This window comes from Rhinolophus sinicus, chromosome 12, assembly GCF_057876585.1.
Source record: "Rhinolophus sinicus isolate RSI-liver-muscle chromosome 12, RSI-T2T, whole genome shotgun sequence".
Classification (NCBI taxonomy): domain Eukaryota; kingdom Metazoa; phylum Chordata; class Mammalia; order Chiroptera; family Rhinolophidae; genus Rhinolophus; species Rhinolophus sinicus.
Window position 1 is genome coordinate 53,109,073 of NC_142512.1, and position 14,176 is coordinate 53,123,248.

General features: G+C 59.9%; 1 protein-coding gene across 4 annotated transcripts; it reads right to left on the reverse strand.

The window, feature by feature from the left end:
• Window positions 1-13: 13 nt before the first annotated feature.
• On the reverse strand, window positions 14-14,040 carry UNC13D (unc-13 homolog D). 4 transcript variants are annotated; one of them, XM_019745559.3, is made up of 33 exons: window positions 13,911-14,040; window positions 13,637-13,795; window positions 12,903-12,938; window positions 12,573-12,680; window positions 12,407-12,466; window positions 12,249-12,315; window positions 11,820-12,000; window positions 11,335-11,379; window positions 11,149-11,217; window positions 10,900-10,969; window positions 10,630-10,734; window positions 10,443-10,535; window positions 10,260-10,363; window positions 9,004-9,121; window positions 8,756-8,880; window positions 8,560-8,650; window positions 8,422-8,478; window positions 8,240-8,337; window positions 8,083-8,134; window positions 7,867-8,000; window positions 7,644-7,764; window positions 7,089-7,232; window positions 6,788-6,886; window positions 6,471-6,677; window positions 6,233-6,301; window positions 5,139-5,218; window positions 3,793-3,898; window positions 3,644-3,715; window positions 2,754-2,837; window positions 2,536-2,656; window positions 2,199-2,322; window positions 1,596-1,792; window positions 14-904 (listed from the first exon to the last, which is right to left on the reverse strand). In XM_019745559.3, the coding sequence occupies exons 2-33, from the start codon at window positions 13,751-13,753 to the stop codon at window positions 783-785; spliced, it is 3,276 nt and encodes a 1,091-aa protein (XP_019601118.2). In that variant the 5' UTR covers window positions 13,754-13,795; window positions 13,911-14,040; the 3' UTR covers window positions 14-782. The 4 variants fall into 4 exon arrangements, with proteins under 4 accessions (XP_019601118.2, XP_019601119.2, XP_074176359.1 ...); XM_019745560.3 differs by having other exon boundaries at window positions 13,637-13,792; window positions 13,911-14,030; XM_074320258.2 differs by lacking the exon at window positions 13,911-14,040 and having other exon boundaries at window positions 13,637-13,849.
• Between the last annotated feature and the right edge of the window lie 136 nt (window positions 14,041-14,176).

Consider the following 14,176-nt stretch of genomic DNA (forward strand, 5'->3'; position numbering starts at 1 on the left):
TAAGAGGACAATGGATTGTTACTTTTTTTATTTTTTATTTTTGCTAAGATACAAGTGCCTGCTACTGGCCCAGGGAGATGTCCTCAGTAGATATGGTTAGCCAAGCTGCCCTTTCTGCTTCTGCTCCTCCATGCCAGCCCACTGCCTGCCAGTTCTCACCTATCAGCCAGAAGGTCCCTGGCACTAGGCTGCTTAGCCTGCGTGTTGGCAACCTCCAGGAGAGGACCCAGGCTCCTTTCATTATGGTGGCCACCCCCACCCCCGGGACAGCTGTAGCCTCCTCTTTGGCAGGGCCTGCTCTCCCTCAGGAGGGAGGGAGGCTCTGCACACAGCCCTGGGGTGCTGAAGAATAGGCCTGGTCCCCACCCTGTGGCTGGAATAGGCATGCCGGCTGGAATAGGCATGCCGCATGCCGTGAGACAGATGGCTGAGACCCTGCCCTGCCAGAGCAGCTTTTCCCAGAGCAGGAGCAGGAGAAGCAGACAGCTGCCTCCCCTCCCCCAGTGCTGGGATTGGCAGAAGGCTGAGGCCAGGGCCGGAGGGAGGGAGGAGGGAGTATAAATACTGCTAATAGTATCCCCATCACCGTGGCCCCTGCTCTGGCAGGAGACCGGAGAGGGTCTGCACTCTGGGCCTTCTGCATGCTGGTGCTCCCCAGACCTGCAGGGCCCTTCAAGTGTTAGTTAGGCCAGGCTGGAGGGATCCACTGTGGTGGGGAGAATCCAGACGTCTCAGGAAAGTCTGTCCTACCAGGGACTCATCCCCATCCCCAACCTCCACTGCTATCGCCCTGGCCGTGGGGCATGCTGGGAGGCCTGCTTGGCTCGCTGCCGCCGCAGCTTCACAAACACCTGAGCCTCACGGTCACCCTTCCGGCTCTCCAACAGCTGCAGGATTGGGTCCCCTGCGAAGAGAGGCATTTGGGGGTCAGGTTCTGCGGGAGGGGCAGTGCCTGGGTAGCGCCGGGGAACAGCTCTGCCCATTCTCCAGCCAACCTGGAAGCTAGTGAGGGACCCACACCAGCCAAGCTCATGAGGCAGGACTAGACTAGAGACACCCTCGCCACCTCTGGCCAGAGGGCACTGGCTCAGACACGGACCCAGTTGCAGTGCAGGAGGCTGAGGTGTGCCTCAGGTTGCGACTATTACCGTTTTATATGAAAACTTCAGGGTAGCTAGTTAACCTTTGTGCCACAGTTTACTCCTCTGTAAAATAGCAATTACCTGCTTCATCAGGTGGGGATAATGATTCAAAGTTAATATATGTCAAGTGTAGCACAGGTCCCTAAGTGCACAAACATGACCTATTCCTATCAAGATCCAGTCCCTCTCCCCAGGTAAATTTGGTGACATTCCCCCACCAGAGAAAGTCACACTACACTTGGCCTAGCTTAAATTACACTGAGATCTACTCAGCCACACAAGTCACCATGCTGGCTCCACTGGCTTCCACCTCTGAGGAGGGATTCCTCTGACCCCAACTTCACCTTCCTGGGGGCCCCTGCCTGAGCCTTTCCAGGCTGTCCCTCCCCGGCCAGGCCCCACACTCCACTCGCAGCCTCATGGCCACTGCCCTGCCCTGAGGCTCAGGCCTACCGTTGGGCATGGGGTAGGTGAGGGGCAGGCGGGTCTGAGGCACCATCCCAGGCTCCTCTGTCCCAGTCAGGCCTGGCACCGAGCGCAGTGGCAGGAAGGCCTCCCCTTCCAGGTCATCAGCGCCCAGCGTGTCATGGTCCAGCACAGTGAGCAGGAGGCACGCCCCGTCCTTCTGGCACGACTCGGCGGGCACCAGGCTGGGTGGGGGACAGAGTCAGGCTCAGCTGCCCACCCCCCACTCACATCGGTTCACCCCGACAGGAGGGCTGGGAGAAAGATGCCACAGACAGGTGGGGGGATTACCAAGTCTGTTCTCAGCCTGGCATAGCTCAGGCTGATGCTTTAAACCAGGGGGTTTGCTGTCTTAGGGAACAGAGGACCTCAGGACCTCCTGGAAGCAACACGGAGTTTTCTCCCACAGTCTCATCCTACCTCCCAGGGACCAGGTTTGGTACCCATGCCAGCAAACCCTTGTCCTAAAAGGCCCCTCCCTGGGACCCAAACAAAGTCACTTCAGGGGAGCCCCTTGGCCCCAGCAGAGAGGAGCAGGCCTGAGGCAGGTCCAGGGCTGGGAAAGTGTGGCAAATGTGGGGACCCACTCACAATTCAAAAGTCTCATCAAACAGCGGGTGAAGGTCCTTCTTGTGCTTTTGGGTCTCCCTGGGGGCCAGCTCAGGGAACTCGTGCCTGGGCTCCAAGGTGAGCTGGACAAAGGGGTCACTGGAGCCTGGCAAGTGACCCAGGAAGAGGATGATGGCCAAGGATATCCTAGCCCTCCGGCCAGCCCCCACTCCCTGCAGCTGTGCCCGCTCAGCCGCACTGCCCCCTCGTGGTAGTCCGGAGGAATGCACCTAGTGCTCCTTCAGAGGACCAGAGAAACCCAGGGACACGGAGGGGCAGGGCGGGGACACGGAGTGGCCACTGAGCAGCCTCCACTCACCATTGGAGTCCAGAGGCAGCAGGCTGGAGGCGCTGAGCAGCTCCACACGCAGCTTCTGCTCGGAGGCGCTGTAGGAGGCCTTGACCGTGACAGCCCCAAGCTCCTCAGAGGTGGTTTCTGCCTGGGGGTGGGGCACGTGGGTAGCGTCAGCGGCTGGGGCAGAGCAGGTGAGGCGCGGCTCCAGGTGCACAGTGAGTGGCAGAGGAAGGGAGCCTCACCTGCTGCTGGATGCGGCTGCAGAAGTACTTCTGGATGAGCTCCCGGCTGGAGGCCGCCTGCAGCTCCAAGTCCCTCTGCAGGGCCTAGGAATGGGGTCCAGCCGAAAAGTCACCTGAACTGTCCCACTCAGTCACAGCCCAGTGCTGCCCTTCAGGAGCTCCCAGCCGAGAGGGGAGACATCAATTTGACACAGAACGCACTGGATGGGCTTCACAGGTATGCCACCCCTGCAGTCGCACAGCACCCCCTCCACCGTGCTTAGAACCTCAGCTTGTTTTAATGCCCTGCTGTTGCTGTCTTAACACTGAATAATAATTTTTTTTAATTGGGGAAGGGGAACAGGACTTTATTGGGAAACAGTGTGTACTTCCACGCCTTTTTTTCCAAGTCAAGTTGTTGTCCTTTCAGTCTTAGTTGTGGGGGGCGCAGCTCAGCTCCAGGTCCAGTTGCTATTTTCTAGTTGCAGGGGGCACAGCCCACCATCCCTTGCGGGAGTCGAACCGGCAACCTTGTGGTTGAGAAGACACACTCCAACCAACTGAGCCATCCGGGAGCTCAGCAGCAGCTCAGCTCAAGGTGCCATGTTCAATTTTAGTTGCAGGGGACGCTGCCCACCATCCCTTGTGGGACTCGAGGAGTTGAACTGGCAACCTTGTGGTTGAGAGCCCACTGGCCCATGTGGGAATCGAACCGGCAGCCTTCAGAGTTAGGAGCACGGAGCTCTAACCGCCTGAGCCACCGGGCCGGCCCCAACACTGAACAATTTTTGAAAAAGAGGCCCACTTTTTCACTTGGTGCTGGGCCGTGTAATTCTGTAGCTGGTCGTGGACACGGGTGAGCACAGGAAGGAAGGCTCCCCCCCACCCCACTCACACCAAAAGGCCCCTACCTGGAAGGTGGCCGTGTGCAGGGCCTCAGGCGGCAGGCCACAGCCCTCTGCGTAGAAGCAGATCTCCAGGTTCTGGGGGTGAGTGAGACATCAGAGGTGCCCATGTACACTCCCAGCAGGGTTATTATTGCTGTCGCTGGTATTATTACCTGCAGCGCGATCTTCAGCCTGCTACAGGCCAGGGGGCAGCTCCGCTGGGAAGTAGCCACGTCCACCAGCACCGTGAGCGTGTGGGTCCAGAGCAGGGTCAGAAGGCTGAGGTGAGGTGCCGAGGGATGCCGCGCACAGAACGGGAGAAGGAAGACAGGAAGCAGTTGTTCTTGAGAAAGGGGCAGCCTCATGGGACCCAGGCCCACCCACAGCTCCTCCCCATCTCCACCCTCCACCCCACCTGCTTCACAGGTGAGCCTGGGGGCAGGGCCACAGGCAGGCAGTGTAGTGAGGGCTGGTCCCTTGAGGGAAGGACAAGCAGGGGCAGACGGGGCCCAGTCCTTTCCAACACATCTCCCAACCTAGTGACAAGCCTTCTCGGGATTATCAAACCCCAACAAACAAGGTGTGGAGGAGGCTGGTTTCCCAGTGACAGAATCAGGAGTCAAGATGGAAATGGCCAAATGAATAGGATTTCAGCGCGTGGCATGGATAAGTATCTGCAACCTCCGGGGAGAAAAAAGCAGCAAGCAAGCCACAGTCCTAATAACTACCTACTTGCGATAACTGAAATTGCACATGTCAAAACAGACTCAGGCAGGTAATTACAAAAAATGCGTTATTAAGAATGGGGGAGGTCTATATTAAAAGTAGTTCATTTCTTCGACATACTTAAATGTTTATTATGCACCAGACACTGTTCTAACACCCACTGCACCACCTGGAGCAGAGCAGAGCTCCTGGCAGAGGGACCAGCAGCCTCCTCAGGCCCAGAGTCACGTGGAGGACCTCTCATCAGTCACTGTCACCATTGTCACTGCAGCTCACAGACCACTTCCTTTGTACAGGCACTGCTCTCAGCATTTCACGTGACTCCTTTAGTCCTTGATAGAGGCCAGAACTATGACCATCTGCACAGAAATCTTGAGTAATCTGCTCAAGGCCACTACTGACTGAGCAGCAAGGAAGCTGGAGTCTGAATCCAGGCTGTCCAGAGCCCACGCCCTTGACTACCCCTGCTGCCTGGTTTGCTGGGCCCCTGCCTGGAGAGAGAACCTAACCAGAAGTTCCCCTGGATCATGGGAGAGGGACAGCAGTTGCCTGTAATGTTAGGAGGGCAGAGCAGCAGTCAGTGAGGCCCCAAAGATGGTCCAGGGCTAAGGCAGAAAGGATAGATAGGTTTCAGCTCAGCCTAAAGTGAGGAAGTGAGCTCCCAGTCCCTGGGAGGGAGCATTTCAGCAGAGGATGGTGGCATCCTCCCCTGAGAATGGCCGGGAAGGAGGGGCAGGGGGAGAAGAGGAGGGGCTGAGTGCCGCAGGGCAGGCGGCTACCGGCTACCGCAGACCTGCTGAAGTTCTCCTGCACCAAGTTGGTGTTCATGTAGCAGAGCTCCACCTCCAGGAACTTCATCAGGGGCAGAATGGCCTGAGGAGAGGGGCGGGCAGCACGTCCAGCTCTGGCCCATTCCAGTCCCACCCCATTCCCTGGCCCTGACCCAGGGGAGAAACAGGGCCAGGAGTTTCTGCGTGCAGCCTTCCAGACGTCTGCGGGAGCTGGTCTGCGGGAGCTGGCCCTGCCCACAGTGGGCTCCAGCCACACGGGCTTCCTCTGTCGCCCTCGAACCTGCCCTGCATGGTCTCAAGGCCTCCGCCCTTGCTGTTCCCTCCCCTAGAAATCCTCTTGGCTCCTCTTGCTTCCTTTAGGTTTTGGCTCAGTTGTCACCCATTGAATAGGCCTTCCCTGGCCACCATCTAAAAATACAACTCTCTGACACGTTCTAGGCCTTTTTTGTTTTATTTTTCTCCTTAGCCCTTATCATTATCTAACACACCAAGTGTGTGTGCGTGTATATGTATATATACTTACACACATATGTATGTAATGTTTACAGTAACAGCTATAGCTCTAGCTACATGTACTTACTTAGCTCTTCTGTCACCTCCCCTGCTAGAATGTAAGCTCTAGGAAGGCAGACATTTTGGTCATGGTGTTCATTGACTCAGTGCCTAAATCAGTGCCTGGGTACTTAAATAGTTGATCAATTAATTCTCCCACACCGTCAAAGGTGTGCATTACTACCCCCACGGACCAATGAGGAAACCGAGGGCAGCTTGCTTGCATGAACAGGACAGCTGTGCTGGTGGGCAGGTGAAAAGGAGGCACATCCAGGTCTGTTTGGCTGCAAAGTCCAAACCCTGCCCCACTACAGCCCCCACACTAACCATCAGTGCTGGGAGAGCCCATGGAATATCCCAGCCCTGCCCCCATGGCATCCAAGGAGGAAACTGAGGCCCAGGAGGGAACGAACATTCCTTGCCCAAGTCTGGGGCACTCACCTCTGATGCCCCATGACCTTTGGCCTCCTGCCCACCCTGAGCCCCTTTGCAATTACAGACCCATAGAGCTGGCAAAGGTCAGCGAGCAGGGAGGAACACTCACATCCTCAGGCAGGACAGAGTCCCTGACGCGTACAAGATTGTGGATGTGCTTGGCGATTCCCACCTCCAGCTGGGAACACAAAACGGTAGGAGGAAGAGCAGGGCCTGAGTTTAGGTGCAGGAAGGGGTGGAGGCTGGACATCAACCCAAGTCCTGCAGGGGGGTGGGGTCGGAGGGTGGGCTTCAGGCTGAGGATGGGTGGGGCGGGGTCACTGTGGGTTTTGGGTCAGACCAGGTACCTGCTCCGTCAGGGTACGGACCCCGCTGCGGATCTCATGGCCCAGCCCAGCCAGCGCACCCTCCAGCTGGGCATGCAGCGTGTTCTGTAGCTGCCCCTGCTCCAGCACGGCCCCGACCCGCTGCTCCAGGGCCTCCCACGCCAGTTGGGTAGGCAGCTTGCCAATCACCAGCCGCAGCTGCTCCATGTCATTCACCACCACGCATAGCTGGGGGCAGGCATGGGCACAGGGATGCAGGGCCTCCCCCACACTGCCGGTCAGGCAGCCTCTACCCCCACCCCAGCCCCCAGCCCCCAGCTCCCAGCACTGGCCCTTACCATATTGGCTGCCTGGCCCTGGTCCTTCTGGCCTGCAGAGAGCTCACGGGCCCGGGCCTTTATCAGGCTGCAGTACACCAGGGCCAGCCGACAGGTGTCCTGGGGCGGGGAGGGGATGGTCAACGGAGGGTGCCCAGGAGGGGCAGATGGGGGAAGGCATGGGAATCTCAGTGACTTAGGGGGTTTAGGACACAGGCCTTTGGAGGCTGCTGGGACAAGAGCTTGGGAGAAACAACGTGGGGTGGGAATAAGGCGGTCCTAGAAAGGTGGGGAGGGACACGTGGAAGACCCTGCCCTGTACCTCCACGAACTTGACGGTGATCATGAAAGCCTCCTCTGGATCGGGCCAGTCCAGCTGCCGGGCAGTGTGGCTGATCTGGGCAAAGCAGGTGGACAGATCCACCGCTGACGTGCTATGCTTGGTCAGTTCACCCAAGGGCACCAGCTGGGAGATGGGGAAGCACGCAGAAAGGAGGGCTCAGGGCTTGCCGTACCCATGCTGCGCCCTCCCTCTTTCCTTCCGCAAGCGTTCAGAGCTTCTATCACCCGCAAGCACAGAGCTGGGCAGGGGGCTACAAGGGGATCAAGTAAGGCTCTGCCCAAACTCCCCAAGCAAGGATCAGTCTAAAGGGAGGCCACCGTTAACGCCAAGGATATTAGGAGGCAGCATTTCGCATACAACTGGCTTCAAGAGCATCATCGTTCATCGCAGGTTTCCTGCTTCTGCACGTCCTGGGGTCCAAGCAGAGCCCAAACCCCACCCCCAAAGCTTGGACCGATTTCCAGCTCTACACCCACCTTAAAGCCGGGACCCCGCCCCAGCCCAGGCCCCGCCCCGTGCAGGCCCCGCCCCCACCTTGTCCATCTGTACAGCGCGCTGCACTCGAGCCAGGGCCACGCTGTAAGTCTTCTGTAACCAGGAGGGGATGGCCGGCTGGAACCAACGGTGGAAGCCGTCCAGTGCTAGGACTCCGTCCCTGGGGAAAGCCGGAGCTCAGCCTGGGGAAGGCCGGAGCTGCAGGCCCCTCCTAGACCCTCCTGTCCACTGCGCACCCACCCGAAGCCTGCTTGCCGCCCACCTCTCCGAGGGGGCCGGGCCCAGTTGGCAGAGCTCCCTGAGGCTGATGTAAAGTTGGAACAGACTCTCGCCCATCTCTGGGGACACAGGGCTGCTCACTGCCGCCGCCGTGTGGTCCTGCACCCGCTTGGCCACCTGTGAAGGGACACTGAGTTGGGCAGGGCTCCAGAGCCAGGGTGGAAGGAGTGGCCTGGAGACATGCCCAGGCAAGACTCACCAGCCACTGAAGCTCCAGGAAAGCCATGGAGAAGAGGTTGATCTTAAGGGCACTGTAGGAAAGGCAATGGGTGTGACCTGGCAGCGCATACTGGGGTCCCTCTGGTCCCCGTTCTGAGCCTCTGCCCCACTCCCTCCCAACCCAGCCACCTGCTCACTTATGGAAGATCTTGTTCCACGTGCGCTGGCACTGGTGCAGGTCGCCAATGATGTCCTGTACCAGGCCCAGCAAGGCCTTGCCCCCCTCCAGCATGCCCTGGCAGGGACACAGGTGAGCTGAGCAGGGCTGTGAGAAGCGGGCGCCTCACCCCCACCCCCCACCCTGCCTGAGCCCCCTCACCTGCACCATGGGCTGATGCTGCTGCTGCTTCAGGTGGAACCATTCGACGGTGCCACTCTGTGGGCAAAGAGACAGTGAGCAGGGAGGGTAGCTAAGCCGAGGCACACACTCTCCCCATCCTCAAGGTGGGGGCCATACCCGCAGTGCTTCGGTCACCAGGTGTGGCAGTGGGGCGCTGTCAGGGCACAGTTCTCTAAAGGCCTTCATCTTGCACATCTGTACCAGGACCCTGTGGGGGCAGAGAGCCTGCTGCCCCATCATCCCCACTCAGTCCAGCAGGCCTCCCCGCCTCTGCAGGTGCCCCAGCTGTTCCCTTGTCCCTGATTGCACTCACCTGAGGAGAGACTGCAGCCGGGCTGGGGAGTCCGAGACGGATAGGGGGAAGACAGACCGGAACCTCCGGATGAGGGAGAGGCCGTAGGCCAGCAGGGAGCTGAACGAGGTGGCCAGCTCCTCCAGCTGCAGGCCCAGGAAGATGCCATGAGGCCAGAACTGCATTATGGGGCCCCGACAGCCACTCCCGCACCCCCTGGCTCACCCCTGCCTGCCCAACACCCCTCACCTCACCCCACCCCAGCCCACCTGTTCTGCCTTGAGCCGGCCCTGGATCCACTGGTACTCCATGCTGATGATGGGGTGCAGGAGGCAGCTGCTGGGGAACTCCAGGCTCTGATAGACACGACTGTAAGCCAGCCACTGCCTGCAGCAGACAGGAAGCTCAGCCCGGCCTGGTGGGCACCTCCCTCCCCCCTGTTCTCAAGTCTCAGGAAGGGACAGTGCCTCCCCCTGCCCTGAAGCCCCCTGTGGATCCCCATCGACCCGCTGAGGCTGAAAACCAGTGGCTGAAGGTAAACTCTAGGATTTTGGAGTTCCCATAGGTGCTTTTCAAGCGTATAAATAAATAATCACCCATCTCTTAAATTAGGATATTTATGATTTAAAAAGTCAGGCTTTCTTGCTTCTTTTGAAAAATCAGATTTGGAGATTTGAGCCTTCTTGCACATGTGGCAAACATCAGCTGTAACTGCCCTTTAAACAGTTCCGAGGAGACTTTCCAGAGGTGACAATGGAGCTGAGACAAGGCTCGAGTGGGAGGATGGGGGAGAAGAGTCATCCAGCGCCAGCCCTCGGTACGGCCCCCACCAGAACATAACCTGCATGACAGGCTTGGGCCCTGTGGGCACACTAGTCCCTGGGCACGGGCGCCTGCTCCAGTCTCCAGCCTCAGCTGCATCCCCCCACCTGTCCAAGTGTGGGTACACCTGCCCACAGTCCTAGAGCTGCCCTTCTCCCCCAGTTTCTTTCTGCCTCCAACTCAAATGCCAAGTGCCAGCCCCAGACCAGGGCAGCACCCACTCTCATTGCTCCCCCTGGCCGGTGTACCCTACTTTGGACTCCTCACGTGCACTGAAATGTCTGTGAGCTCACATGTGCCCCTTGCTGGCCTTCCCACAATCCACTGTGGCACTGGGATGACAGGCCTCAAGGCAATGGCACTGGGAAATGGGGCTGGGGACTGGGACAGGGGCAAACTCAAATGCCCAGAAGGACTCAGGTGATGTCAGGGAGTAAAGTGGCCTGAGGACAGCTGTGACGGACTGGGGAGGACATGCTACTTTGCTCTGACCACTGCAGCCCAGCAAAATGACAGCCCTGTGATGCCAACACCGAATCTTTCACACGAAGCTGGAGATGTGAATCTGCAGATTTTTTTAAAGTTGGCGACTGACTAAAAATTAAAACACAGAGTTTGGGCCAAACGGAGATCTCTCCAGGTTAGACTTTGAGCTGCCAGCCTGTAGGAGGGCAGGCAAGGAGGGAGAGGGTGGTGGACTCACGCCATGGACTGGTGGAAGTCGGACAGGTCCTTCTGCGTGGCATGGAGAAACAAGATGGTGTCAGCCTGGGGACTCAGTGACCCATCCCAGGAGGTACTGCCTGCCTGCGGGAACAGGTAGAGGGGTGTCAGGACTTGGCAGGCAAATTCTGGCCCTGCCCAGCCAGCCCTTGGAGGGCAGTACCTGGTGCTGGGTGACCTCGTGGGACACAAGCTGCTGCAGCAAGTGGAGATGTACCAAGTAGCTGGGCTTGGAGCGGCTGGCCGTGGTGGCTCTCTGCAAAGGGCCAGTGCAGCCGTGAGCAGAGGCCCGCACGCCTGGTGCAGCCCATCCAACCCAGCTGGGCCCCTGGCCCTGGTCCCAGACCTACCCTCTTGTGAATGAACTGGAACTGAAGGTGGCACTGACCGCGGTCTGGGTAGGTCTCAGTGCAAGGCTCCAGAGGGTACCACTGATCCTCCCGGCAGCGGAGGTCCTGGGAGGCCGGCAGACAGGAACGGCCCACGCCCGTGAGCCCGAGCAGGGAGTCAATGGGAGGCAGACCCCAAGCTCTGCTTGGTGTAGACCCAGAACTCCTCCCCCAAATCCTTCATGAACCCCCTTTTGTCTCTCTCCTGGGCCTCTTCTCCCCCACACTCACCTGTAGCCTCAGCACCACGTTCCCCAGAAAGTCGTCTTGGCCTTTGTCCTTCCGGGCTTCCTTAAAGATCCTGTCCCAAGCAGGATACATGAGGGAGATGGGCCAAGAGCCTGAAGGGGTCAGGCTGGGATCTGCCCCCCACCTGTGGCCATCAGGCTGGACAGAGCCTGCAGCCCAGCAACCCGTGTACATGATGGGGGAGGGCAAAAGGAGCCCCCAGGCCTTCTCTGGGGACCCTGCGGCATTCACCTTCGCAGCCCATGCAGATCTGTGAGCTCCCCGAGCTTCTGCCTGACAGATTCCACAGTGTCCAGGTCCCTGGTGGGGCAGAGGTTTGAGCTGGAGGCACAGAGGGTGTCCTCACCCCTGCAGGAGGAGGCCCAGCCACCCTCACCCTCAACCCCTTTCCAACCCACAGCCGGACATGTCCCTCACCACATGTCCAGATGGAAGCTCGAATAGTTTATGTCCTCAAACTCCCTGCGAGAAAAGAGGGTATGGCTGAGGGCCGATCCTTGGTGGGTAGACCCCTCCCTCTGGCCAGGCCACAGGTGACCCCAGCCTAGGGCCTGTCCCTCAAAGCTGCCATCCTCTCCATGGAGTCTTAGCGCCTTCCTGCCAACTCCTCCTTCCCTCCCAACTGCATCCCTCCCTTCTTTAAGGTAAGGCTTCAAGCTACCCATCCATCACCCCAGCTATGCTGACTCTCGGCACCCATGAGCACATGTTGCATTTGTGCCACTGCTCTGCACTGTCTCGTCCCCTGTGTCGCCTCTGCCTCAGGAGCAGACTCCTCCTCTGGTCAAGCCAGGCCCCCTCCCCCAGTCTGGGAAGTCCTGCTGATCTCACTAAGGGATTTCCACCACTGAGAGTAGCCCCAGATGCCCAGACAGGGTGAGGGCTGGGGTAGGGCCACGTACAGGATGAAGGTCTCGTCCCAGACAGGGTTGAGTGTCTGGGCGATGACCTGTGTGCGGTGGGTCTGCTCCTCTGGGATGGTGTGCTTCACCACAGCCTTCTGCCGCCGCCGAGACCCAGGGCTGCCCCCTGGCATGCCCACCCCCTGCTCGATGCCCAGCAGGCAGTAGGGGTCACTGAACCCTGGGGAGGACGGGAGGATAAGGCAGCCAGGGCTTTGGCTGGGTTCCCTGGGAGGGTCCCTCATCATCCCCCAGCCTGGGGGCAGAGCCCATCCCTACCCCAGACTCCAAGGGCAAGGGGCCAGCAGCACTGGGGCCAGCCCCAGGGGACGTTTGGGAGATGGGAGCTCCTGCCCATATGGGACAGACTGTGATGGGGGGGGAAGGAGCCAGGAAGAAGGCCTTCAGGGCTCCCCACCGCCTACTCACCGCTGACATCCTTGCCCAGAATGCCCTTGGCTTGTTTCACTGTCGCCTTCAGACAAAATACTGGCTTCTGGAGGGATAGGGGAGGGGAGCCTGAGGCCCAGAGGGAGCTGGGCTTCCCAGTCCCATCCTTGCCCAGGATGCCCCTGAACCAGGGTTACCTCAAGCTCCCGGACCTGCTGGAGCAGCTGCTGGTGTTCCTGGGACTCCATGTGGAAGGCCTGGGGGGGAGGAGTTTGGGAGGCTCAGGGCACAGGCTGGGGATGGTGGCCAGGCAGGGAAGGACTCCTGAACCCAGGCTGCAGGGGAGGTGGGGGCTGGGCTCACCTGCTGCAGGTACCGCAGCAGTTCAGAGGCCTCGGTCACATGGTTGGGCTCAGGTTTTCCCAGGCGGTGCAGGACTGTGTAGAGGGCTTCCTCGTAGAGCAGGGCCCGCTGAGACATAGCAGGGTGACCTCAGGAACCCCCATCCACCCACCACGAGGTCTGAGCCCCACCAGCCAGCTACCCCTGGCACCAGCACCGTATGCCCAAAGCTCTGACAAGATGCCCACACAGGCCATGGAGGGGAGGGGTTTGCTGCCATCAGCCTTGGCCAGGAGCCGAGGGGGCTGCTCCCCAACACCTCTCTGTGCCCCCCAACAGTCTGATTCTTACCTCCTCAGGGGAGAAGTGGTGGGATGGAGGCTCAATCTATGGAGCAAGATGAAAAGACAGTGTCCAGGGGGCCTGGACCAGGGCCCGAACAGCAGGAATGGCGCCTCACAGAGCAGGCCCAGGCCCAGGGCTGCGGGGCCCAGCCTCCCACCCCACCAGTGCCGCACACCTGTTCCCACAGCAGGTCTCCTGGGTGTCCGGACCCAGAGCCGCCTTCCTCATCCCCTGGCCTGCCATGGCTGAGGTCCATTGGTGCTCAGCTGCCCCAGCAGCGTGAGCTCTTGGCCCCCGTGGCCCCCACTTCCCTTCCTTCCCCAGAGGAAACAGCACTGCTTATCAAGCGGCCACGCTCGGCACCCCAGCAGCGGAAGTGAGGCCCAGAAGCCAAGGTGGGAGACGGGGGGTCATGTCAAGCAGGCCCGGGGGTTGCTCAGCTGGTCCCCAAGCAGCCCAGCCGAGCAGGGACACTCCCTTTGGAATTGGAGGAGCAGAGGATGCCGGGGTCGGCCCCACCAGAGCGAGGAGGCTCAGACCCCAAACCGAAGGCCCAGGGCGGCTCAGAGAACACATGGCAGACCCTGCTCAGCTGATCCAGAAAGCTCTGCCCAGGGGAAGGGGTAGGCAGGGAAGGGGACCACACCCTCAGCCACAGCCCGTGAGAGGTGGGGCCCCACACCCTAAGACCACAGAGCCCCAGGCAGGCCCGCTCTTCTCCCCGCTGAGGTCACTCCTACCTCCTGAGCCTTTTGGGGCAGGGGATCCTGCAGATCTCTGACCCTGCGGCGCCTTATCTTGATGGCCTGGCGCAAGAGGGGAGGGCGCTGCTGGGAGTGGGAGAGGAGTGTCGCCATGACGGCCGGCTCTGCCCTTCCCCTTTGCTGTGCCTGCTGCTGCTGGGTGAAGATAGTGAAGCCACAGGATTATGCAAAGAGCCAGGGCTGCCACCCCGCGCCAGGGGAGGGGGGAAGAAGGGTGGGTGTGGAAATGGCCAGGTCAGGGTTTCACCACCTGAGGACTCGGCACCTTCCTCCCTCCTGCTGGCCAGGCCGGAATCCTGGGGTGGACTCAGTGGGCGGGTCCAGCCCCACCCCACTCTCCCACAAACGCCCTGGGGAGGGTCCAGGGCTCCCTAGTAGGGGATGCCAGGGCAGGCCAGGCAGTGGTCCTGCCCATCTCAGATGCTGTGCTCAGCTGGGCAGGGGAATGGGGGAAGCTGCCCTGAATTGGTGGGGTTCTCACCAACAAGACTTCCCCGAATGGGCCCCAGACCTGGG